Source organism: Penicillium concentricum (genome assembly GCF_028827145.1).
Source record: "Penicillium concentricum strain IBT 3081 chromosome Unknown utg000002l_segment0_segment0, whole genome shotgun sequence".
Lineage (NCBI taxonomy): Eukaryota > Fungi > Ascomycota > Eurotiomycetes > Eurotiales > Aspergillaceae > Penicillium > Penicillium concentricum.
Genome location: NW_026622755.1, coordinates 3,052,333 through 3,077,168, shown reverse-complemented (window position 1 = coordinate 3,077,168; position 24,836 = coordinate 3,052,333). Strand labels below are relative to the sequence as shown.

General features: G+C 49.6%; 9 protein-coding genes across 9 annotated transcripts; 6 read left to right on the top strand and 3 right to left on the bottom strand.

The window, feature by feature from the left end:
* Positions 1-340: 340 nt before the first annotated feature.
* On the top strand, positions 341-2,244 carry N7517_004763 (dolichyl-P-Glc:Man(9)GlcNAc(2)-PP-dolichol alpha-1,3-glucosyltransferase ALG6; the record flags this gene model as incomplete). The annotated part of the gene is made up of 3 exons (XM_056722493.1): positions 341-578; positions 629-791; positions 861-2,244. The coding sequence occupies 3 exons, from the start codon at positions 341-343 to the stop codon at positions 2,242-2,244; spliced, it is 1,785 nt and encodes a 594-aa protein (XP_056578743.1).
* A 332-nt stretch (positions 2,245-2,576) lies between these two features.
* On the bottom strand, positions 2,577-2,971 carry N7517_004762 (copper metallochaperone COX17; the record flags this gene model as incomplete). The annotated part of the gene is made up of 3 exons (XM_056722492.1): positions 2,577-2,717; positions 2,777-2,838; positions 2,944-2,971. The coding sequence occupies 3 exons, from the start codon at positions 2,969-2,971 to the stop codon at positions 2,577-2,579; spliced, it is 231 nt and encodes a 76-aa protein (XP_056578742.1).
* Positions 2,972-3,319: 348 nt separating this feature from the next.
* N7517_004761 (GTPase-activating protein RNA1) lies at positions 3,320-4,576 on the top strand (the record flags this gene model as incomplete). Its single annotated transcript, XM_056722491.1, has 1 exon — positions 3,320-4,576. One exon carries the CDS (start codon positions 3,320-3,322, stop codon positions 4,574-4,576), a length of 1,257 nt encoding a protein of 418 aa, XP_056578741.1.
* A 1,142-nt stretch (positions 4,577-5,718) lies between these two features.
* Positions 5,719-6,633, top strand: N7517_004760 (transcription elongation factor DST1; the record flags this gene model as incomplete). Its single annotated transcript, XM_056722490.1, has 1 exon — positions 5,719-6,633. The coding sequence occupies one exon, from the start codon at positions 5,719-5,721 to the stop codon at positions 6,631-6,633; it is 915 nt and encodes a 304-aa protein (XP_056578740.1).
* Positions 6,634-7,081: 448 nt separating this feature from the next.
* N7517_004759 (uncharacterized protein) lies at positions 7,082-7,621 on the top strand (the record flags this gene model as incomplete). Its single annotated transcript, XM_056722489.1, has 1 exon — positions 7,082-7,621. The coding sequence occupies one exon, from the start codon at positions 7,082-7,084 to the stop codon at positions 7,619-7,621; it is 540 nt and encodes a 179-aa protein (XP_056578739.1).
* Positions 7,622-7,790: 169 nt separating this feature from the next.
* Positions 7,791-9,779, bottom strand: N7517_004758 (ABC1 kinase family protein; the record flags this gene model as incomplete). The annotated part of the gene is made up of 2 exons (XM_056722488.1): positions 7,791-8,991; positions 9,046-9,779. 2 exons carry the CDS (start codon positions 9,777-9,779, stop codon positions 7,791-7,793), a joined length of 1,935 nt encoding a protein of 644 aa, XP_056578738.1.
* Positions 9,780-10,071: 292 nt separating this feature from the next.
* Positions 10,072-10,644, bottom strand: N7517_004757 (uncharacterized protein; the record flags this gene model as incomplete). The annotated part of the gene is made up of 1 exon (XM_056722487.1): positions 10,072-10,644. The coding sequence occupies one exon, from the start codon at positions 10,642-10,644 to the stop codon at positions 10,072-10,074; it is 573 nt and encodes a 190-aa protein (XP_056578737.1).
* A 152-nt stretch (positions 10,645-10,796) lies between these two features.
* N7517_004756 (MBL fold metallo-hydrolase) lies at positions 10,797-12,091 on the top strand (the record flags this gene model as incomplete). Its single annotated transcript, XM_056722486.1, has 4 exons — positions 10,797-10,810; positions 10,865-11,102; positions 11,162-11,309; positions 11,379-12,091. 4 exons carry the CDS (start codon positions 10,797-10,799, stop codon positions 12,089-12,091), a joined length of 1,113 nt encoding a protein of 370 aa, XP_056578736.1.
* Positions 12,092-21,261: 9,170 nt separating this feature from the next.
* Positions 21,262-24,323, top strand: N7517_004755 (plasma-membrane proton-efflux P-type ATPase; the record flags this gene model as incomplete). The annotated part of the gene is made up of 2 exons (XM_056722485.1): positions 21,262-21,661; positions 21,742-24,323. The coding sequence occupies 2 exons, from the start codon at positions 21,262-21,264 to the stop codon at positions 24,321-24,323; spliced, it is 2,982 nt and encodes a 993-aa protein (XP_056578735.1).
* Between the last annotated feature and the right edge of the window lie 513 nt (positions 24,324-24,836).

Genomic DNA, 24,836 nt, shown 5'->3' with positions numbered 1-24,836 from the left:
AAAGAAGTAGAGAGGATAGTAAGAAGAAGAAGAAAAAAAGTGAAGAGCTGGGGGACCATCAGCTCTGATAAGGAAAAATTTCTGAAAAAAAAAATTCGGAGGCTGGCAGAACCACTCCGCCTACCAAGAAAGGTTTAGATCAGACACTTAGTCCCAACACTATGTGGGTACCTGTTCAGTGGCTGTTGACGACTCACAATCCCGTGTCAATTGGCGGTATCTTCTGCGTACATATCAAGACACAATAAGTCATAAGTCAATTCGTCTCTCTTCATTTAGATACACCCTTTTCTTTGACTCGGTCAATGAGACGATAATTTCCCCTCTAGCCTTTACCACGATGGCCCCTCCAACACCATCCTCCCACCGTCCCCGCAAGAAGAGAAAGGTTGCGACCTCCCCCGGCTCCAACAATAACCTGATCTTGGATCTAGGCGATGGGAAGCAATCCCCGGCATTTCCGTTGGTCTCATTTTTGTGGGCTGCTAGGGCTGGTGTTTCTCAATGGCTGATTCTCCCACTTGTCCTCATGGCCGTTGGTCTGTTCCGATGGGCTGTGAGCTTGTGGGGTTACTCTGGTATGCGATATTGTCTCTCTGTGGAGGATCCAAGAACTAATATCTTTTAGGCTTCCAGGTTCCCCCAATGCACGGTGATTTTGAGGCCCAACGGCATTGGATGGAAATTACCACACATCTGCCTTTGGCGAAGTGGTACATATACGATCTCCAATATTGGGGTCTCGATTATCCACCATTGACCGCATATCACAGCTGGCTATTTGGAAAAATGTATACTTCCCTCCCTGCCATTCATTGTAGAATACTCAAGGCCTCCTGCTGACCTGTTGGCTTGTCTAGTGGCTCCGCCTTTGATCCAACCTGGTTCGCCCTGGATGCCTCCCGAGGTTTCGAGGACCCCCGTTTGAAAGTATACATGCGCGCTACCGTCATGATGTCCGAATACTTCGTGTTCATTCCGGCCGTGGTCAACTTCCTCCGCCGCTACACTCGGATGCAGGGTGTTCATGCATGGTCCGCCTCGATTGCTCTCGTGGCAGTCCTCCTTCAGCCAGCGAACATCCTCATCGACCATGGCCATTTTCAATACAACACAGTCATGCTTGGATTGGTGGTTGCGAGTCTTGACGCTATCTTGGCAGGGCGTATGCTCTGGGCTTGCATTTTCTTCGTTGGTGCACTTGGATTCAAACAAATGGCGTTGTACTATGCACCAGTCATGTTCGCCTATCTTCTCGGTGTCTGCACATTCCCTCGGGTCAATATTCCCCGCCTTATGAGCATAGCCCTCATCACATTGGCTGCTTTTGCTTTGCTGTTGGCCCCTCTCATGCTTGGTGCCTCCAATGCCGAAGCTCGAAAGGCATTTGCATCTTCTCCGGTGCCGCCTCTGTTACAGGCACTTCCTATCCAGTTGGACAAGAACTCCGTTACATATGGGCTATTGTTCCAACTAACGCAGATCATTTACCGGGTGTTTCCCTTTGCGCGTGGCCTCTTCGAAGACAAAGTTGCCAATGCTTGGTGCGCTATTCACACTTTCTATAAGCTCACCCGCTTTGATGCTACATTGTTGCAGCGCGCATCACTCGGTGCCACACTAGCATCAATAATTGCTCCCTGTGCTATCATCTTCCGCCACCCCCGGGCCTCGCTTCTCCTTCCCGCTCTATCCGCCGTCTCCTGGGGATTTTTCTTGTTCTCTTTCCAGGTCCATGAGAAGAGTGTGTTGCTGCCTCTGCTACCAATGACCCTCCTACTTGCTGGTAACGGTGGGTTGAGCAAAGAAACCCGCGCCTGGGTGGGTTGGGCCAACGTGCTTGGCTCGTGGACCATGTACCCCCTCCTTAAGCGCGATGAGCTCCGCGTTCCTTACATAGTCATGACTTTGCTTTGGGCTTATCTCCTCGGCTTGCCTCCTACTTCTTTCGAGACTTACCGAAGTCGGCCATCCCCTGAAGACTCCAATGCCCACTTCGAGCCCAACACTCTCACAACTCTCCTACACTTTGGTTTCTATTTGGCCATGATTGCCTGGCATATCCTTGAGGCATTCGTCCCTCCGCCGCCCGGAAAGCCAGATCTTTGGGTCGTCTTGAATGCCCTGGTCGGAGCTGCTGGATTTGGGATTGCCTATCTGTGGTGTATGTGGAAACTATACACCCAATGCCGCCAGATCAATCGGCAGGCTACCGAGGAGGAAAGCCAGAAAAAGAAGCAGTGATTGTATGCCTAGGTGGATGGCTGTATGATTTTCAGTGATACCCCATATTATGTGATTATCCAAAATGAGGCAGTAGAAATCTTGTTTCATTAATGTTTTATTAATATAATTGATTCGATTTGAAATTTGTTTAAGAGGTGAGACGTTGTATTGGGAAACTCATCCCTATCATCTGGAGTGCCAAACTCTAGATTCCAATATGTCACAACGGAGCAAACATGCCCTAAAAACAGACGATATCCAGGTAAAACAAGAAACTCCCGCCAATGAATGCTATGGTACAGTGTTGTATAGTGATAGTACAGCCGAGGCTATTGGGTCAACGAACGAGTCTAGACCTTGAAGCCGAATCCGGCCATGCAAGTCTTGTACTGCTCGATCGTGGACTTGCACTCCTGCTCAGGGTTGTCGGACTTGGAAAAGAGCATGCAGTCATCGCGAGCGGTCTTCTCGGGTTTGCAGACGCAGCAGGGCTAGAACGAAGGCAGGATCAGTCGCTTGCGCTTGTTGGTTCGGCAGTATCGGGTCATACCTTGGGCTTCTCGGTCTGGGCGGGCTGAGCGGACGCTTGCTCAGGGGCAGCGGCGCTTTTCTCTGTAAATAATTGTGTAAGCAAAGGTCAAGGCCTTTCTCTGATATGTAGGACTGGCGCATTGCGCAAGTATTCGGCCCGAGGTGGAAAAAGGAATTGGTACATACCACTTGAGGAACCAAAGAGCCAGGACATTGTGACGGGTATGCAGATGTACTTGAATATTTAAGTAAATGGAAGACAGAAAACGAGTGTTAAGTACGTTGTGAACAAGTGCTTACAAGTGACCTGACACCATCGGACATTATTAATGGCTCGTGCAGCGGAAATGGTCTCTATGCTGCGCCGTAGTTATTTTTTTTTGTTATCAACAAACTTGCCTCCCCGGAGTCGTCTCCTATTCTGCTACATTGACTGTTTCGGTTTTTGCTTTCTATCCTTGGGTCTACTCGGGTCTTCTCGTTGCTGGGATATTATCCGCCATTGAGCCTTTTGCTATTTATTTCTTTTATCTCAATCTCCCACTTGAACAACTACCCCGCCATGGCCCCTCCCAAGGTCTTCTCCCTCGAGGGCAGAGTCCTCAAGCTCGACAGCGCAGAGGACATGAACTTGCACATTCAGCCCTTGATTGACAACACTGACTATACTGAAATCCGTCTCGGTGGAAACACCCTGGGCATTGGCGCCTCCGAGCGTCTGGCCGAGGTCCTGAAGACCCAAAAGTGCCTCGAAGCTGCCTACCTCGACGACATCTTCACCGGTCGTCTCTTGACCGAAATTCCCACTGCTCTGAACGCGCTCCTGAATGCCATCCTCAAGATCTCGACCGTCCACACCGTGAACCTTAACGACAATGCTTTTGGTCTCAGGACTCAGGCCCCACTTATCGAATTCCTCTCGCGCCATGTGCCCCTCCGCCACCTTATTTTGAACAACAATGGACTCGGCCCTGCCGCTGGATCTCAGGTTGCGGATGCGTTGTCAAAGCTGGCTGAGCGCAAGGAGGAAGCTCGCAACTGTGGCGAGGAGGTTGGACTGCTGGAGAGTGTTGTCTGTGGACGAAACCGCTTGGAGAACGGCAGTATGGAGGCATGGGCTCGGGCCTACAAGGCCCACGCGGCTGGTCTGAAGTCGGTTAAGATGACACAGAACGGTATCCGATCGGAGGGTATCTCCCACCTGTTGACCGAGGGTCTCTACCACGCGCATTCCCTGGAGGTTTTGGATCTGCAGGACAACACTTTCACCCATGTGGGCTCCGCTGCCCTGTCAAACGTCTTGTCTGGCTGGCCCTCTCTGCGCGAGCTTGGTGTCGGCGACTGCCTGCTCTCTGCCCGTGGTGGTGTCAAGGTTGCCCAGGCTTTGGCGGCTAACAATAACCAGAAGCTCCAGACTCTGCGTCTGCAGTACAACGAGATGAAGGCGGAAGCTGTCAAGAGCTTCACCCACGCAGCCAAGACTGCGCTCCCCAGCCTCCGTCGTGTCGAACTCAACGGAAACATCTTCTCCGAGGAGGACCCTAACATTATTGACCTGCGTGAGCTCCTGGAGGCTCGACAGGAGGAGCACGGTACCGACGAGGACCCCGAGGATACTTGGGGTCTTGACGACTTGGATGAACTCGAGGAGGAGGATTCGGAAGACGAGGAGGAAGAAGAGGATGAGGAAGAGGAGGAAGAGGCCAAGGCTGAGAAGGATCTCAAGGATGCCGATCTTGCCGAGCAAGAGAAGGTGGCTCAGAAAGACGACAAGGACGTCGATGAACTGGCCGATGTGCTGGGCAAGACGGCCATCTAAACCTCTCAAGCTGTTGGACAATTGTCACTTCCATCAGTATCTGCCTTTCATCACGGACGTCTCATGGATCCAATGCCACGTTGATATCACCAATGCTGAGAAACCCGCGCCCTCGGCTTACATGGTGTCCTCTTGGCCATCCATGGTCCCTTTCCGTGTCCACGGCCACTCGCAAGCTTCGGGTATGAGGATCTGACTGACGACGCTTACGCTTTACCTTCAAAAAGACCCCCATTTGTTATACCCCCAATCTACAATGATGAAACCCTAGCTGCACATAATTCTCTTTGCTTTGATCCATATTCTGTTTGCATAGCCATGGACCCCCGATTTTCTCCGGAGGATACATAACCATATAGATGGAATACATATCTGGACAAGCAGGAACATTCAAATATAATTTTTTAGATGTAAACAAATGTGTATACAAAAGCTGCATATAGAAAGAAAAAGAATTTCCGAAAATGGAATCCAAGGCTTGGCGCGAACCTCGAACATCGCAGCTCATCAAATTCCACTTACCTCGTCGGCTTTGACATATCCCATCTACCATACCTGTCTCTTCTGGCGCTTCCATTGCCGTCGCCTTTCCGCTCTTTGTTATCACTACAGTTCCAAGTTCCCAACACTATACCGTTAACGCGACCGTGAAATATCTCCAAGTGAGTGCCCGCACAAAACACCCCTCACTACATCCTATTTTTGCGCAATTACCTATTGCTATTTCTGGCGCAATATGTATAAGACCTCTTATTCCATTGTTTCCGAGCTTCTCTGTTTGTTTTTGTCAAGTTTCCGAGAGCAAATGAGGGAACAGGTGGACACGTGCAAATTAACAGCGTACCACGCTCGCCCGCATGAGTCTCTATGGCGGGGTATTTCAAGAGCCATGTTTCGTGTGACGCTTGTTGCAGGTATCTGTGGCTCCATGATCTGTGATTCCAAAAGGACAAACGTGCTCGCCGTGGTTCTGCAGAATGCGCCGGCTTCCGGGGGCTTATAAAGACCCTGCGCTCCAAGCTTTTGCAATGACATACTAACAGTTGTCGCTTATAGGTCGCGTGGAACTTTCCCAGCCGGGCCTCCATTGACTCTGTCAAGCACTCCGATCGAATTATCCCTCTACCCCGCACAACATAGCGATGGACGCCAAAGAGATCGAGGCTAAGGCCAAGGCCTTGGGCAAGGCTGCGACATCGAACGAGTCTTCCGTTGTGATTCTGGGCCTTCTGAAGGATATCCAAACCGGAGTCCGGGCAACCGAAGACCTCCTCCGACAGACGCGCATCGGAATCATCGTCAACAAGTTCAAGCAAAGCAAGACCCCTGAAGTCGCGCGGCTCTCCAGCGAGATCGTCTCCAAGTGGCGGACCGAGGTGAACAAACAGAAGCAGGGCGGTGGTACAGCAGCCAGTCGAGGCTCGAGCGGTTCTCCGCGACCAGCGCAAAACGGTACAGGAGCGTCCACCCCAGCCGCTGCTACACCTTCAGACAAGGCGTCGAAGCTGTCCGTGCCTCCAGATAAGCGCACCTGGAAGGCAGACGGAGCGGAGATCAATCACACCGGGAACCGAGTGCGTGACAGCTGCACGGGACTGATGTACGATGGACTGTGTGTTGGATCGACTGAGTCTGTGAAGGCCGTTCTATCGCGCGCCATTGCAGTGGAGATTTCCGCATACAAGTACCTGGGACCGGAGACAAAGGAGGAATACCGCACGAAGATCCGCAGTCTTTTCCAGAATCTGAAGAACAAGTCCAACCCGAAGTTGCGTGTGCGCGTTGTCGAGGGAGAAATTACCTCTGAGCAATTTGTGCGCATGAGCCATGACGAGCTGCGCTCTGTTGAGCAGCGTGAGGCGGATGCCAAGATTCAGAAGGAGAATATGGACAAGGCTATGGTTGCCCAGCAAGAACGCAGTATCAGTAAGAGTTTGCAGTGCGGCAAGTGCGGTCAGCGCAAGGTTACCTACACCGAGGCTCAGACTCGTGCGGCTGATGAACCGATGACACTGTTCTGCACGTGTCTGAACTGCGGCAAGTCCTGGCGACAGTGAACTCGGACATCCGATAGCTGCGGGAGCGGAAATGTATTATTTTTTGGGACTCGGTGTTTCTTTCTTTTCCTTTTTTTCTATATGTTTTCTTTCTTTCTATCAAGCTCAGCTATGAAAGCTGCGGGAGTTCTACAGTGGGCCTTTGATTTATGTCTTCTACATCTGTTTCTCTTGAAGCTCTGGGCAAATGGATGGGAAACAGTGAACTATCTACCAACATCCAGATATCCCAATCCCAATATCCCAACTATCCCAATAGTTGATTCCAACAGCTATAGGTTGTTTTGATACTACTACATTAATAGTAGATATCAACAAACATCAACGTCATATTTATGTCAGTACGTACGCTCCCGACGTCCACCGCCTGGAGGATATCAAACCCGAGTCCATAGATCCAATCTCCCTCCGAATACCACATTTACATCTCTCCCAAAAGTATTCCAAAATGATCTCACGCCCAGACCTCCTAAAACCAATCCAATCCCTCCTAGAAGCCCTAACAAACCCAGACCCAACAAACCCCAACAAACTCCTCTCAACCTTCACAACATCTCCAAAACCACTAGCCCAAGAACACGGTCTCCCACAACTAGCTCCCTTCTTAGGCCGTCCATTCACCGGCCAAGATGGGGTAGCAACTTACTTCGAGCTCATCACCTCCCTCCTCTCAATCAAGAACATGGTCTTCGAGCCCGAGGAGAGCTGGGTAGTTGATGAGAGTTGCATGGCTGTTTCTCTGCGTGGGACGGCGACGTTCGGGTGGAAGGAGACGCGACAGGCGTGGGATGAGACGTTCGTGTATCGCATGAAGCTTGCTGTTGATAGTGGGTCTGTGGAGGGGAGGTTGGCGGTTTGCGAGTATCATGTTTGGGCGGATACGGGGGCTGCTTATCTTGCTAGGCTTGGGAGATTGGGGGATTTAATGGAATCTAAGAGTGGTGGTGAAGGGATTTATGTGGATTTTGATGTGGAGGGGACGAAGTAGGAAGATATATATATCAGCCAACAGCCAAGATACACACTGGAAGTAACGCCGATCATAAGGAGAGTGTCATTATTCGGGAGATTTTTCTAGATAGGTTCAGATGGTATAATGCACATATTCTAAACCAACTGCCGTTCTCACCACATTATTCTATAAGACCGGGGAAAGTCTATCCCTCAAACACGCTGTGGTTAAGCTCAACCCCCATATCCTTGGCCATATTCTGCATCTGGGCCTCGATATCATCCTCCATGCCACCACCCAGATGTAAGAACTGGCGCACCTTGGTGAAATAGAAGAAGATATCAGTACTAAACAGCACCATACGGAAGACCAAATGGCGACCGATGTTCCGGATCTTCTCGACCAGCGGCAGATCCGGCGACTCGATAAGCGCACGCGAAGCCCAGATACCAGTGATTTTGACGCGGTTCACTGGCGAGCCCAGGAACTGGTTATTTCCTTGGACGATGCGCAGGTTGCGACCGATGAAAATCAGCTCCTGTGGCCATTTGGTTTCATCGCCCAGCATATCGCGAATCGCCTTGCGCACCTTCTGCTGCATCTCGAAGGACCGCTCTGCACGCTCTGACTTGCTTAGCCCCTGGAGACCACGCTGCGTGGACATGTCTCCGCCACTGTAGGGGCGCATTAATGTTGCTGACGCGAAGAAATCTGGGTTGTTCACGCCCCAGCCCTTGACAATCTCGCCCAGCGTGCGATTGTCGAAGGTGAGGAGGGCTTTCCAGAACCGGGCGTATTGGTGTCGGAATCCGGGTTCCATGTGGATGTACAGGCCGTGGTCGATCAGAACCAGCTCTGGTCGTCCGTCTGGCTTGCGGCGGATGAAGATGTTGCCAGGGTGCGGGTCGCAGTGGACGTATCCCCACAGGAACATTTGGGCAGAGAACAGGTCTACCATGGTTGTCATCACGTCCTTAAGTGACAGGCCCAGTCCGCCGCGGTTGTTGCGGCCTCGCCAGTAATCCCGATCTGGCTTGCTCCTCGATGTGCGCAGGTTTCGAGCTTCAGCATTCCCCTCCGGTTGGTCAAGCGGTGTACCGTGACAGCCTGGGCTTCCCTGGCCCCAGCCGCCGCGCCAGGGCCGCGTGATGGCATCTTTATCCCAGAGTCGTACGCCTTCTACCCATTCGGCAGTCATGACGCGCTTTGAGCTTAGTTCGCGGTATACACGAGGAATATACACGCGATCGCGCAGGCGAGGTTCAGCGGCCACTAGCTTGGCCATATTTTCCGAGTTATCTGCTTCATTTACGAAGTCTGTTTCGAGCGATAGTCTCTCACTGATATAGGGAACGAGACTGTAGAAAGGGATGTCGAACACCTTGCTGTAGATAAAGGTCACGACTCTATTGATTTCAATATTAGCATAACATCCCTCGGCTCGAGCTCGAACAACTCACTTGAAAGCCCAGAGATCCCATGCTAATTGCTGCACGATCTCCCGCTTTTGGATCTTGATCGCGACCTCCCTGCCATCCTGCAGACGAGCCCAGTGAACCTGGGCAACACTGGCGCTGGCTCGGGCTCTGCGCTCCATCGTGCCCTTGCCAGGTTCACCCGTAAACGAGATACCGAATACCTCCTCAGGCGACTTTCCAAAATCCTCACGGATGACCTTCTCGATATCCTTCCAGTCATTCTGAGGGGCATCGTCAAACATGCGGGAGAACATCTGCTGGAACTCAGGGGGCAAGATGGCGGATTGCATGGCAATCGCCTGACCCATCTTCAGGTAGAGACCGCCATTATGCCTCAGCAGATCCGACAAGCGCTCTGCGTTGCGGGCGTGCACGGCAGCAATAGAGCTGGCCAGTGGTGGATGTGGACGAAAGTTGATTTTGTAATCGAGGGCGACGAAGAGACCGAGGGAAAAGGTCCGAGCTGTTCGGGTCAGGGATGAGGCGTAGAACTGGCTGTCGATGCCATAGGCGACACCTGTTGCTAGTGAGATGTAGATGATTCGGCGAAACCATTTGATGGTTCGTTTGTAGGTCTTTGCTTCTGTGGGCTTCCCTAGGGAACTTGGTGACGGTGGCACAAAGGGTTGGAATTGGCTTGAGTGAGCGTATCGATGCGGGCGCCAGATTGGACGGACGGTAGGCCGCAGAGAGCGGAGAAACGTCGCGTGCGCCATATGAAACGGAGAGGCGGATGCCGAATTACTGCATGGCGGGAATCAAGTCCAGTCTGATCTGAGGAGATAAAATAGTGAGAAGTGAGAAGTGTTAAGTGAGAAGTGTCAAACCCCGGGGAAGTTCCGCTTGTCGTCATCCGCGGTAGCTCCGCGCGGAGTCGGACTCGGAGGAATTCAGCGGCCTACATTATAATAATATGGATGTAGAGTGAAATCAGTATATGTGAAATTAATTACATGTACAGAACTATTTACACTATCTACACTATTTACATTTGGGTCCAGACATAAATCATAATTCATCATGGTCATTAAACCCCAAAGTGTCACACACTTTCGCATAATCCCTCATATTCTGAGGAATCGTAATATCCCACAGCTCATCACTCTCCAAGAACCTAAGTTGCTCCTTGCACGATTCCTCCGAAGCCATTGGGATCAAGGTGGGAAGATGCTTGATCGAAGCCATGAGAAAATTGCGCTTGAAGCAGTTGCCAAACCCAGCCAGAGTCTCCGAATCAGAGCAGATATGTACTCCACCACCTAGCATTGGTCCACAGCTTTCCTTGATCTTGAGCGCAACATCATCGCCCATCTTCAGCAGATCGTCTTCCTTGTGGGGTACATTCATGCGCTGCATCAGACTGCGAACGGCGGGGACGAAGGTGTTGTTGCGCGTCCATAGATCCCAGTGAGGGACGATCGGCTGGCATCCAACGTCGCAGATTTCACTTTGGAATTTATCGAAGAGGTGACCTGGTCGGCTAACCAGTGCGGAGACGACTTTGAAGCATGATGTGCCGATGGCTGTGACGGGCGAGAGGAACAGGAGAACTAGGAAGAGGCGGTCTAGAAATAGACGCATTGTATGAAATAGAGAGGAATTCCCTCTAGAGAAGATGAGGAAGAGCAGGTTGAGATGTGTTTTGGTCAGAAGTGAAGATTCCCCCCCGCATTTGTGGAGAACTCGGAACTTCACTTCTTTGATATTCGCGGATGTTCAGGGCTATATATCAAATGGATCCTTTCAGGTATCTCTTATATTCCTCTTCCCTGGTCCTAAAAGCCTCTAATTGTAGATATAGTGACTCTATGGAGACGTCCATAAACCTCGGAGAGGTAGACTCCCTCGAAGCCATTGTTATCATCGACAATGAGCTAGATCCGCTCTCGCCCCCAGCCCCGGATACCGTCCAAATCTCAGGGAATCTGGGGGCAATTGCCATGGGCTCAAATCATACACTGACAGACCGCGGGGAAGCCTGCAAGGAATTAAGGCTGGAAGATGTTTGCTGCGCAGCACATGGCTTGTCAATACTGGTGGTAAGGCGATGTTCTACCATTGAACTCGTGAATGTGATTATTAAGCCGATTATATATAGACTGCCACTAAAGGCGACAAGAAGCACGCTATTCTCTTCGATGCTGGTCCTGAAGAGGAGGCTTGGGAAAGAAATGTGAAACGGCTGCGACCAAATCTTTCCTCCGTGGAAGTAATTCATCTGTCGCATTGGCATCGAGATCACTCCGGTTCGTAATTCTAAACGAAAACGGATACAGTCACACATATTCTCTCCGACTATTCTGACCTTCGCGTAGGTGGTCTTCTGCGAGCAATCCGCATGGTAAACGATGCCAAACGAGCCGAGAGCCGCTCCGAAGACCTGGTTGCAGACTTGCACCCGGACCGACCGGTCTACAGAGGCATTGCCCTGCCCGAGCATATAATTTCCCTCGAGGCTGACCCTACCTTTGAAGAGATTGGCAGTGCTGGTGCGGTGGTCGACAAGCGGAGCGAGCCACACACCGTACTTGATGACTTCTTTCTTATCTCTGGGGAGATTCCACGAGTGACGCCATACGAGACCGGCCTGAAGAATGCAGTGCGATATGACCCTGATGAGAATGACTGGTTCTCCGACGAAACCATCATTGATGAGCGTTCTCTCATCTGCAACCTCAAGGGTATATTCATCCTAAACCCCGCCAACAAGCTTATTGAGCTAATATGTCCTTCAGGAAAGGGACTTGTTGTCTTCACTGGATGTAGTCACGCTGGTGTAGTCAACACCACCAAACATGCCGTCCAGCTCACCGGTGGAACGGTCCCTGTCCATGCCGTTGTCGGTGGATTTCATCTCGCCACAAGCGACGCGGATCAAATCCAAAACACAGTAGCCGATCTCAAACGACTCGATCCCGCCGTGCTTATGCCAGGTCACTGTTCGGGCTGGCGGGCCAAGTTTGCGATTGAGAAACACATGCCTGGGTCATTGGTACCCTGCACCGTAGGATCAAGAATCACATTCTAATTTTTGCTATATTGACTTTATCTGAAACATTGATACTCGGTGTGGACGCAGGGTCTTGAAACCGCATGGCATGTGTTGCTCGGAGCAACGAGGCTCATCAAGGGGCTATCTCGCCATTGCCTCGGCATAACTTGTTTTGTTCGGATTCCAAATCCTGGCGCTACTCTATCTCCTTGCTGCATTTTGTTGCGATCGGGGGAATGCAGACTGTTTTTAGACTTATGATAGGTACGGAGTAGTAAGCGTGGCAATGCTAATAATAATGATACTGAAACACATGCAGTCAAGCAGCCTAGGCACTGATGCCTGTGAGCTTGGCTGTAGCGCCAGCTTCTATGGTAGTTTTGAGGGATATATATCAAAAAAGCATTTCAACTTCTACTGCAGATTCTCAATCAAATTAGATACCAAGAAATTTGGATCCGCATGAAATCAGTAGTCGATATATATTTGTATCCAACAGCAATTGGATACCAACAATTTTGATTTAATTGGACTCGAATGTTTAACTTTGCTTCAATTGATCTATAATACCTCGAATCTGCTGAAAACCTTCAATATATATGTTCTATTAACTACAACATATACAATATAGATACAAATTCTATCCACTACATCAAATCTTGATCAGATCTTACCAACCTACATTCAACTCACATTCTCATGCACGTGTAGTTCCATACCCACATCCAGATAAGCCACAAAGCACCTCATCATCCATAAGATACAGATAGTATACAGTGTAACCCCAGGGCCGCAACTACAACTACACCTACGGACGCCCGGCCGGGGTCAGCTGGACTAGTCCTCCACGGGCCTCTCTCCGTGCATTGTCCTACAGCCAAGATGTCTTGGTAGTAAATATCTACCGAACCTTCAAGATACAGCATACAGTTATCTAGACCAACAGTCAGTTGCCGTCTTGGCCGAATAAAATCCCTCAGCGGCAGAGTAAGCCTGTAAGCCCAAGCATTGGCATAATCGACCTGAACAAATCTAAATGCGCCCCTGACAGCGCCACGATCCCCTCACAGGCGACCCCGATAAGAAGCACGTCCCTAGATTCCCCATTGCTACATACTGTGGATTATGGAGGAGTACAAGCATGCACACTGCCCCCGCCAAGACGCAAACGCAACAAGCATTAGCAACACTCGCTATCGACTCCCTCTCCTCTCCACTCCGCCCCATCACCGAAGCCCGAATGCATCTCACGCCGACCTGACAGAAAAAAAGGGGCTGGTCAGAGGCCAAATGCTCGCCAAGACGATAATGCGGGAGGAAGGGATGCACGGCGTGGCTTGGCGTCGGTGGACAGGTGCAAGATGAGGGCGATCAGCAGATCAAGGGAGAGTTGATTCCTAGCATTGTGCGATAAACAAAATATATACTTGACATCATTGAATGACTTTATCGCATCATATCATATTGGAGGCACATGCCAAGGATATCTTTGAATAGCGTCTGTTTTCGTTTTTTGGGGCTCGGCGCCAAGGATTCGAAGAAACAGGGATGAGATGCAATCGGGATGAGTTGCGCGCATTGATTTTGAGACTTGTCGATGGTTCCTGGTCGCTAGTCTACCTTCATTTTGTGTTATCTGAATATATGCCCAGGTGTGATGTGTACTATCGGAGTACTTCATGCGAAGTATACCCTTCCATTATGGGGTAAATCGGTATTTGAGTATGCAGGTCATCCAGACATCCGATTTACAGCGGACTATCGATAGTCCAAGACAATGAGAACAAGGATGCAGTCGATCATACACCCCGTTGTGACCTCAGCTTCTCATAAATGGGCAATGCCCAGTAATCGTACTGCTTAGCCAAGAAGCTCTAGTGAAACTGAGTAGTGAAACTGGAGCATAATTGCTCTCCCCTTCTATTGTTGGATCTTGGCTTCTACCTGTCTATCGTCGATCATGGAGTTTAATTCCACATTGGTGCCCATTGGCAGGACCACTCCAGTATTCGACCACTCACCGCGACGAATGCTATCTATAGACAATAACATGCACGCCAGGCAGCATGGCGATCCCCCAGTATCCCCCACGAATCTATCCCTGTCTTCCTTGGCATGCCCGGACAAGGTATCCCAGGATAAGCTCACAGTACCCAATGTATACAGTACCTGTAAGACCTGGAACACAGCAACAAAGCCACATTGAAACAGTGTTTGAGCTGTATTATGCGGCCTCGACTTCGCTCTGCGAGATTTGCAACAGGTACCGGGAGAGATTGATAACCGCTACTGGATGATCGGGGACTTTAACGGTGGCTATGCAGATCTGTCGACGCACGAAGGCGCATACTAAAGAGATTATCTCGTAGCCTAACAGGCAGTCTCGAATTTCCCTTCTAACAATAGTAACAGGAAGCAACTAGCAATTGCTATACGAAGTACTGCATTCAGTAGTTCGTCACACTCATCGTCATTGCCTCCGATCCTGGAGAAAATCAGGATCAAGCGGGTAGCGTGAACACCGCCGATCGCTGGTGCCCGAGTGACAGCCAGTCCGAGACACAATACTGTGACGTTTACTCCAGTCTGTACAATCTAGAAGCAGCCTGCTCTATGTTTCAATATTGTATCGATAAAAGACAGCCAAGAGGAACATCGATACATCTAATTGAGTACTCCATACATCGTTGGCTGCACGGGGAAATAGGAGCGTGTGCATTGAAGACCCAACGGTTTTCACGCACAGGGTAGTTCGGGATACCTACCCATAACGTCTTTCACACAACACACTATTCAACTATAGGGTGTATTACCCATACTAAAGAGGGTAATTGTTACATATGTAGGTCTGTTATGTACGTGCATACTTTCCTTGCGTCACAAAAAGGGGAACAAAGTGACGACATGTCACTGATTTGTTATTTCCCCATCTAATATATGGAGTATGGAGTAGATAGCACAAAACCCTTCCCGACACCGGACTCCCCAGTCGCACTAATCCCAGTAAATAGTGATGTGCAAGTCCCCTATACGAGAACCAGTAGCAAGGGCTGAAAATATCCCTTTGCATCCCCAAAATACCACTTGCCAGTTGTGAGGTTCGCGTCGGGGAGTGTGGGGTGTTTGTTCTCCTGTCGATCCCGACCGAAATGGGAAGGCTAAAGCATGTGGTGATCTGGTCTCTACGGGAGTAGATTATTATTCGAGGTCGCGTAAGTCGTCTAATGCAGGTTTGGGTGTTGCTTTTTTAGGTATCGTGTGCAAGCTATCCTGTATGTCATCATTGCTATCCTGAAAGAGCTTAGACATAATGATTTATCACACGAGCTACCCGGTATAGTATATTTCTCCGTGTAAGCTCCACGGGTCAATCTCACAAGATTTAGATTTGCTGTTATTTCGAAGTGTTAATCTCCGAAGCTAAGCTAGAGTCGCGGATGACCATTGTTCGTTTATTTTCGCTTTTCTCAGCGGACTGTGCGTATTTGGGTGATTACTCTGATCGACACAGGGTTTGCATGCCGCCAAGAGAAAGGTGATACGATCTCGACATATGTGCATCAAGTGAACAGTGTACACAATTTAATGAATAAGGATTAGGTTGGAATCCGTAAATTTACCGCTATTACTTGGTGGCGCACAGGAATTCATTTCCCAAAGAACAAAGACAATTTACCCGGTGTCTCGGCAAAATGAGGAAGCGAAAGTGTGAACCACAAATCAACAAGAAAGAGTTGGCAATCAAAATGATATCTAACCATAGAAAAATCATCTCTGGTTGATAGAAAAAAAAACTTGAAACTGACGTGCCGAGTTCCCGCGTGCCGCGTCGGAGTTTCGACACGGGATTCCCGATCTGCGTCGGCGAATGGCCAGATACACAAGCCAAGACCGAGAGGGGACCGATGGAATTCCAAGTCCAATGTGGAACGAGAAAGCCTCAATATTTGGGGGAGGACTTACCTGCCTAAGGTGGTGTAGACCTTCCCAGGCCAGTCAAGCCTAAACGGGCAGTAGTCTGGAAAGCACAGACACGCGGGGCATTTCCGAGGTTATAGGGTTGAATGGTTCAATTGAAAGGTTACAGAGAATAATTTCCGGAAAAAGTGCTCCGTACTCGTACCTGGAGACAATATAAAGGGATATATAGTGCATCTAGACTTGTGCACGAAAATAAATCTCTCGTTTCAAAAGGCTTAAAGCTATCCTGCAGGTGCGGGAACCATATGGCACCATACCTAACTAGGCCTTGGGGTGAGGCCACCCCCCGTGCACGGGGGAAATATGTATATTTCCCGAACCCGCGTTTTTCCTTCTATATCTCTCCATGGGAAAAATTCTGGGGTGAAGCTGGGATATCTTGGCGAACTGGGCTTTAGCTAATAACAGTTACGTTAGGTTTGGGGGGATCAATATATTAGGCAATACCAAGCACATTTACGAGAGAAGTGACAAATTGACATTGTCAGACTTCCGCGGACTCTTTGTTCTGTTAAAATAAAACCCCGAGATTATAAAACCCTTGTCGGTGTGTCTAAATTGAGCTAGAAAAGAATGACAGAAAATGCCTCACGATCTGAGATCGGCGAAAAGTCCTCGGACAACACATAAGGTAGACTAGGGCGTACTATTGTATACGTGGTAAAGTACAACATACTAAGCAACGATTTGGCAGGGCGATCATCTAGTGGGCCCTGATGCTCCTCTGGCCCACCGGTGAGGGTTTGATTCAGATGGGGACGCTGCTAAGCGGATTTGGGGTAATCTGATTGCTGGAAGTAGCTCTGCCCCATCGCACTACTCGCGCTACTGTAGGTACACGGCTGCGAGGCGAAAGCCAAGACAGTGCTAGGATATATTGGTGCGATACCTGGCCAGTAGACGCCGATAAATTAATGCCAATGGTGTGGATTCAGGATCTTAAGGATTTGGAGGAGATTAGGTTGTGTGTCCTGATCATATTACTTTTTAGGGCTATATACCCGTTGGACCTAAGGTACCGGGCATGTCCAACCTTGAAGGTAATATTACTGGTATTTTGAAGATAACGGTAATTAACTGACTCAGCTGTTTTCTACTCAATTGATTGGTGGGGGACCCGGGGTGTAATCTCGCTCCTCGGCCTTTACCCGAATGGGAAATTTCATATGTTTCCGGGTTTTCAAAATGTAATAATAGGAACAATTGGGTTAGTCCAACAAAGGCATAGCGAAAGCGGCATGATAAGGGTCATGACGTGATACTGTTATTCTTATCATATGTATCTGACCTAGTACCTAGGTAATGCCGATATCCGATTAAAATAGCGAGCATGTAGGTACGGAGAAACTCTGTAAGAAAATTAAAAAATCGCTCCCGCTGCAATGCATCCATGGTACGGTCACCTCAAAAGAAGGCTTCTAGAAGAAATCCAGAATACCCTAAATACACGCACCCAGGTCCACTCCGAGATTTTTTTTCCAAATGGAGATAATGGCCGACTCGGCACCGACCCAGCCTCCAGTTTACTCTGTACACAGCACTTTTGATCTCGGGGTATTCACGGCTTCACCGTCCTTTGCATGGAGCCTCACAATTTTTTTTTTCACAACCCGCTCCGCTCCGGTGTGGCAATCATCTATATATTGTAACTAATATTGAGGCATTTTGTTGCATGACGCAGGAAAAGCACAACGGAAAAGTCCGTGCTTCGTCCGAATTGATCCAATATGCTTCCCCAGATCAACGCCAAAGACGGCATCAGCGGCGCGATCGCCCGACCCTACGAAGAACGTCGGATCCTGGATACGGAAAAGTTTATCGAGGGCGTTTACGATGCACACATCTCCGAGGGCGATTCGCCACGGGCGTAGATTAAAAATTTGTTTATAGTACTTGACGGGATACTTGGGGTAATTCGTGTAGCTTAGGAGATCGTGAAACATCCCAGCCCCCCCCAAAAATATGTAGCCACATACGGGCAGACCGTGAATCCCCGGTTATTACGTCTAGATTAGGATGAGTTGAAGGATTAGCAATGACGATACTCTTACAATTGAAAGTACATATTTTGATATTGCCTATATAAATCTACCTCAGATATATTGTCCCACAGCATGATCCACGGGTCGCGTGGGGGATAGCCCTGAAAAGTAAAAAATTTCCTAGAAATTTCCAAATTCTCGATGCTTCGATGGTCTCCCCGAGCCATTTTTCCATATATGGGGGGGGTCAAAGAGAGAGCTCTCCACTTAATGCGCCTTGGTTTTGGAGATTTTGAAGGGTCGTGGGCCCGGCAGAATTTTCTTTTTTTTTTGATTAGAATGGATAATCTGGCAATACATTTTTGGTACTACAGTGATAGTGACCTCGGCGGCGCAGAAGACAGTCTCTTCTCCAGGATCGTGCACTCCTGCCGCTGGAGCCGGTCTTGGCTGACGTGTTTTTTTATATTTATTCTGAAAGGGCTAAACGGCGAGAATCCCCCGGAATGATCGTAACTCAATTGGACTTTTGTCTTTTAATTTTCCTATTGATTTTTCCTTTTTCCCTCACTCTCGCACGGGGCTGCAGGAGGACGAAGCGCGGGCGTTGCATCGAATAGGGGCCAGTTGCGGACAGACTCCACTCGCGGCCGGCTTCCCGAAAGAGGTTGGCCCAAGAGCTATCTGTCTTTGAAGCTACCAGATGATATGGAAGAGATGAGACAAGGGGGATCCAGAGTGACGACAGGTTAGAGAAAGTGGGTGGTTTTCCTATTAAAAACAATAGCTCGTATGGAAGTATGCTAGAATGGAAGATATTTATTTCATATATTATATGGCCAGACTCGGGAGCTCCATAATTTCTTTAGATGTGTGCAATTGGTTCGCATCGTGAACGGCACGCCTACCGCGGAAAGCGCCGGGCAACTTTGAAGTATAGAGACGGGAAGGCCGACAGGGTTGTCGGAGTGATTATCACAAGGCTTTGTATAATCGATCGCCAGTAGCGCATCTGCAAAGTATGTTGAACTATGTACTTTTTACGACGAGAACGAGAGTTTGTCTAGATCGTGTAGGCTCGGGATATCATGATCTCGTCTCCCCGTCCATCTCCAACGGCTCGTGCACGATCGAAACCCCAGCCCTGAGGAGATTGGTCTTCTGGGGAAGACTTGCCAAGGGCATTCACCGGAAAGCCGGGGTGCAGCTTCCAAAAGGACATCGCGATGCGGGATTTGTGATTACCTATAGTTGTAGTTGTAGTTAGTTACTGCATAGTTAGTTTTTTTTCTCCATTGATGTGAAAAGTGTCTCCGTCCAATCGAATTCAACGTGATTATTATATTATATGCAATGAGAAGCTTGATGGGAGGGTTCTGACGTGGATCATCCCGAATATGTGTTCAACGACCCCTGCTATGCTTTGTTCATCTACGCGCTTTTGGCATCGCGAACTGGGATTGTTCCCTGTCCGAGGAGGGTTTTTTTGGTCATGCACTGTCAGACGATCAATGGAGCTATGCGCTGACCGGCAGGGTAATAATAGTCTATCATAATTAAAGCTACATCGAAGTAAACCTTGCGCTCCAATCTCGGCCATCTCGGCCACCTTTTTCGAACATAGCCAAGGCTATAAGGATTGCCATATGTCATACCATGAGGCATTCCAACTGTTCATATAAACAGACCATATTAGAGTCAGTGCTTGGGAAGTCGCCGATCAACGATGAAATCATCGGTCGGCGTCTGCACCCGGTGATTCGATCAAAGCCGCCCGGTTATTACTAGTGAGTGGACTATCACGGCCATGCCGACCAGTTATAAGTGGCGAATTAAATGACGCTTTTGGGCTCTCCACGAGGCCAGGGGGAAGAAAGAGACAAGGCAAAGATCGACCGTGGTAAGGTACGAAGGAGGCAGCTCCAGCGAGGACGGTGGAAGTAAAAGACTGAGTGCGTATTGATACTAGAGTTGAAAGAGAGGAAAAAAAGCCAACTGATGACATAATGATACACAAATTGTACGTAAGTGGTAAAAAGACGGTAATTTTCGTTGGCTCGGCATGCTTCCAACAGCATTGGCATATCAAAAAAAATAAATGTCTGCCGCTTGCGGACCCCTTGCTATGTTTAAAATGGGTTGGGTGTGACTGCCATGCGATACTGTCGTCACCATATATTGTGGTATTTTCCATTGAAGGCCGGACTTGGGAACATTTGAAGTATACATAAGCTAGGCCCGGACGCTGTAGAGTCAATGAAAACGTATCCGTATCGATGGACTATCTTGTATCTCGGACCATGTCGCTCAATATAGGAACATTCTCCTGCAAGGGCATTCCAGTCTATTCCCTTTTGCCCGTGAATTCTCCGTTGAAACTAACCTACTGCTAATCGCAGTCCCAATTCTATTTTGTTTTTTTGTATTGGGGTTTCGGGGCACAGTAAGGATCAAAATGACCCCAGATAAAAAATCGCGCATAGTTAGAGCTGGGGCATATCGGTTAAGGCATGGAAATTTGCGTAAAATTTTGTACTTTCAGTTTGTCTGTGGAGGCCAACTCGGCAGCTCATTGCCGGTAGCAGAGACCTCTCAAGGAGAGTGGTATCGCGTATCAGGTTTTTTACCCGTTTTGGTACTAATCTGAATGCAGTGATGACCCCACTAAGTATACTATACCTTGACTATGAGTGGCTATAGCCGGGGGTCTAGTTGGAGCTTTCTTGGTAGGGCAAGGGGCAAATACTGGTAACAACCAGGAAATTACAGTGTACTAACCCTAAGGGGAAACAAAAAAGGGAAATTGAAAAAAATAAAAGTATGAGAAAAATACCAAAAAAGTCAAAATAATCCGAAAGGGAATCATTCAGGTCGAAAAAAGTACCTGTCCTATACCTTCCCCAGCAACCATTTTCAGAAGTATTCCCCCAATTAACAAACACGGGATTTTGGTGAATACCTTCCTTTCCCTTCCCATTTTTATTTTATTTTATTTTTTATTTCCCAATTTTTTCAATTTCAATTTTCTTTTTTTTTATTTCCCTCATTATCCACCTACCCACTCCGGTTCCCTCTTTTTGACCCCCCCCGTAATCCATTATAAAACAGACCTTCCTTCACCCATCTTGTTTTTCTCTCTTCCTCTCTTTACATAGGATCTGTTCCGACTCTGTCATATCGTCATTCCCGTTGTCTTTACTCATATCGTTGGGTTCCAAGGCTGTGTGAGCCGAAGCAACAAAAATGGCGGAGCGGAGAATTTCCTATGCTGTTGACGTCGAAAATGGTGAGCGTCACACCCGCGACGCTGGTGACGATGGCAACCTCGACGAGTACTCTGCGCTGAACCGGTACATCTCGACTGCCCGCGACAACCGTCGTGGTTCTACCTCGAGCGCCGCTGCTCTCAGCACTGGTTCCGAGAAGAAGAAGCCCTGGTGGAAGTTCGGAGGCAAGGGTGTTGGTGGTCCCCAGGATGGTTTCGTTACTCCCGATGAGTGGCTCGAGACCGACCTTCGCTCTGGTCTGAGCTCCAGCGACATTGAGCCTCGTCGCAAGAAGACTGGCTGGAACGAGTTGGTTACCGAGAAGACCAACCTTTTCGTTCAGTTCATTGGTTACTTCCGTGGTCCCATTCTCTATGGTAAGTGGCTTGAATATCCGTCTTAATTGACGCGTCTTCAATGCCAATTGGTTGACTAACACGTTTTTTTCTCTCTACAGTTATGGAACTTGCTGTCCTCCTCGCTGCCGGTCTGCGTGACTGGATTGATCTTGGTGTTATCTGTGGTATTCTTTTGCTTAACGCTCTCGTCGGTTGGTACCAGGAGAAGCAGGCTGCCGATGTCGTTGCTTCTCTCAAGGGTGATATCGCTATGCGTGCTATCGTTGTCCGTAACGGTCAGGAGGAGGAGATCCTCGCTCGTGAGCTCGTTGCTGGTGATATTGTTATCGTCGAGGAGGGTACCGTTATCCCTGCCGATGTCCGCCTGATCTGTGATTACTCCAAGCCCGAGATGTTCGACACCTACAAGGAGTACCTCGCCAACGCCACTTCCGACGACCTCAAGGAGAAGCACGGTGATGATGATGATGATGATATTGAGACCCACCAGGGTGTCTCCCTCATTGCTTGTGATCAGTCCGCTATCACTGGTGAATCTCTCGCTGTCGACAAGTACATGGCTGATGTCTGTTACTACACCACCGGTTGCAAGCGTGGCAAGGCCTACGGTATTGTCACTGCTACTGCTCGTCACTCTTTCGTCGGTAAGACCGCCGCCCTTGTTCAGGGTGCCCAGGACTCTGGTCACTTCAAGGCCGTCATGGACAACATCGGTACCTCCCTGCTCGTTCTCGTCATGTTCTGGATTCTCGCCGCCTGGATTGGTGGTTTCTTCCGTCACTTGAAGATCGCTACCCCCGAGGACAGCGACAACAACCTGCTCCACTACACTCTTATTCTTCTGATTATCGGTGTTCCCGTCGGTCTTCCCGTTGTCACCACCACCACCCTCGCTGTCGGTGCCGCCTACCTCGCCGAGCAGAAGGCTATTGTCCAGAAGCTCACTGCCATCGAGTCCCTCGCTGGTGTCGATATCCTCTGCTCTGACAAGACCGGTACTCTCACTGCCAACCAGCTCTCCATTCGTGAGCCCTACGTCGCTGAGGGTGTTGATGTCAACTGGATGATGGCCGTCGCTGCTATTGCCTCTTCCCACAACATCAAGAACCTCGACCCCATCGATAAGGTTACCGTCCTTACCCTCCGCCGTTACCCCAAGGCCCGTGAGATCCTCTCCCGCAACTGGGTTACCGAGAAGTACACTCCTTTCGATCCCGTCTCCAAGCGTATCACCACTGTCTGCACTTGCGATGGTGTCCGTTACATTTGTGCCAAGGGTGCCCCCAAGGCTATCCTCAACATGTCTTCTTGCTCCCCCGAAGAGGCCAAGCTCTACCGCGAGAAGGTCACTGAGTTCGCTCGTCGTGGTTTCCGTTCCCTCGGTGTCGCCGTCCAGAAGGAGGGTGAGCCCTGGCAGCTTCTGGGCATGTACCCCATGTTCGATCCCCCCCGTGAGGATACCGCCCACACCATCGCTGAGGCCCAGGTTCTCGGTCTCTCCGTCAAGATGCTTACTGGTGATGCTATCGCTATCGCTAAGGAGACTTGCAAGATGCTTGCCCTCGGTACTAAGGTTTACAACTCTGAGCGTCTGATCCACGGTGGTCTCGCTGGTTCCGCCCAGCACGACCTTGTCGAGAAGGCTGATGGTTTCGCTGAGGTCTTCCCCGAGCACAAGTACCAGGTCGTCGAGATGCTCCAGCAGCGTGGTCACTTGACCGCCATGACTGGTGACGGTGTTAACGATGCTCCTTCCCTCAAGAAGGCCGATTGTGGTATCGCTGTCGAGGGTTCCACTGAGGCTGCCCAGGCCGCCGCCGATATTGTCTTCCTCGCCCCCGGTCTCTCCACCATCGTCGATGCTATCAAGCTTGCCCGCCAGATTTTCCAGCGCATGAAGGCTTACATCCAGTACCGTATTGCCCTGTGTCTCCACCTCGAGATCTACCTGGTTACCTCCATGATCATCATCAACGAGACTGTTGACTCTGCCCTCATTGTCTTCATCGCCTTGTTCGCTGATCTTGCCACCATCGCCGTTGCCTACGATAACGCTCACTTCGAAGCCCGCCCCGTCGAGTGGCAGTTGCCTAAGATCTGGGTTATCTCCGTCGTTCTCGGAATCATGCTCGCTGCCGGTACCTGGATCATCCGTGGTACTCTCTTCCTCGAGAACGGTGGTATCATCCAGAACTTCGGTTCTCCCCAGGAGATTCTCTTCCTCGAGATTGCTCTGACTGAGAACTGGCTCATCTTCGTCACCCGTGGTGGAAAGACCTGGCCCTCGTGGCAGTTGGTTATTGCCATCTTCATCGTCGATGTCCTCGCCACCTTGTTCTGTGTCTTCGGCTGGCTCGCACCCGACTGGGAGCAGACCTCTCCCCGTGACCCCGCTGGCCCCAACTTCTCCAAGAACAACGATGTCGACATTGTCACCGTCGTTGTCATCTGGGCCTACTCCATCGGTGTGACTGTCATCATCGCCGTTGTGTACTACCTCCTGACCATCGTTCCCGGTCTCGACAACCTTGGCCGCAAGACCCGCTCCAAGGCCGATACCAAGATCGAGAACATGATCGCTCACCTTTCCAAGCTCGCCATCGAAATGGAGCACGACTCGGAAGGCAAGACTCGTTACACCATCGGTGCTCGCGCCGAGGAGATCGAGGACGACGAGTAAATGCTCGTTTACCTTTTTGCGACTCGTTACTGATTCGAGGTCTAATTTCTTTTATCTCCCTGCGATTACCCGCAAATTTTGCCGTGCCACCTACTTGAACATGCATGCCGTGGGAGTCAAAAAGGCCATGCGCCTTTTTTTCTTCCTTTTACCCGTATTATAGACTTTGTGTGTTTCATTTACCCCTTGGCTGTGGTGTGCTTTCGAGTTGCTAGAGTCATATTTTCATTCTCTACGTGTATGTATGTCGTTAATAGTGGTACTTAGTCAATCTAAGGGATTCTAATCATTTTTGTTCTTTGTAACTTTTCCCTCTGTAGATTTGTAACATTCTAGTCTTCGGTGTCTTAGGTCTTCTACTCTTGCTTCTACTCTTGCTTACCCCTGACCCTTGGCCTACCAATGCATCCCCTGTCTCTCCCATCTCCAACGCTCACAGGTGGAAGTCAATTCTCCGTCCCCATACTTTTCCCCGGATGAATTTCCACTTCGTGGAGACAAGCTTCGCCCGTG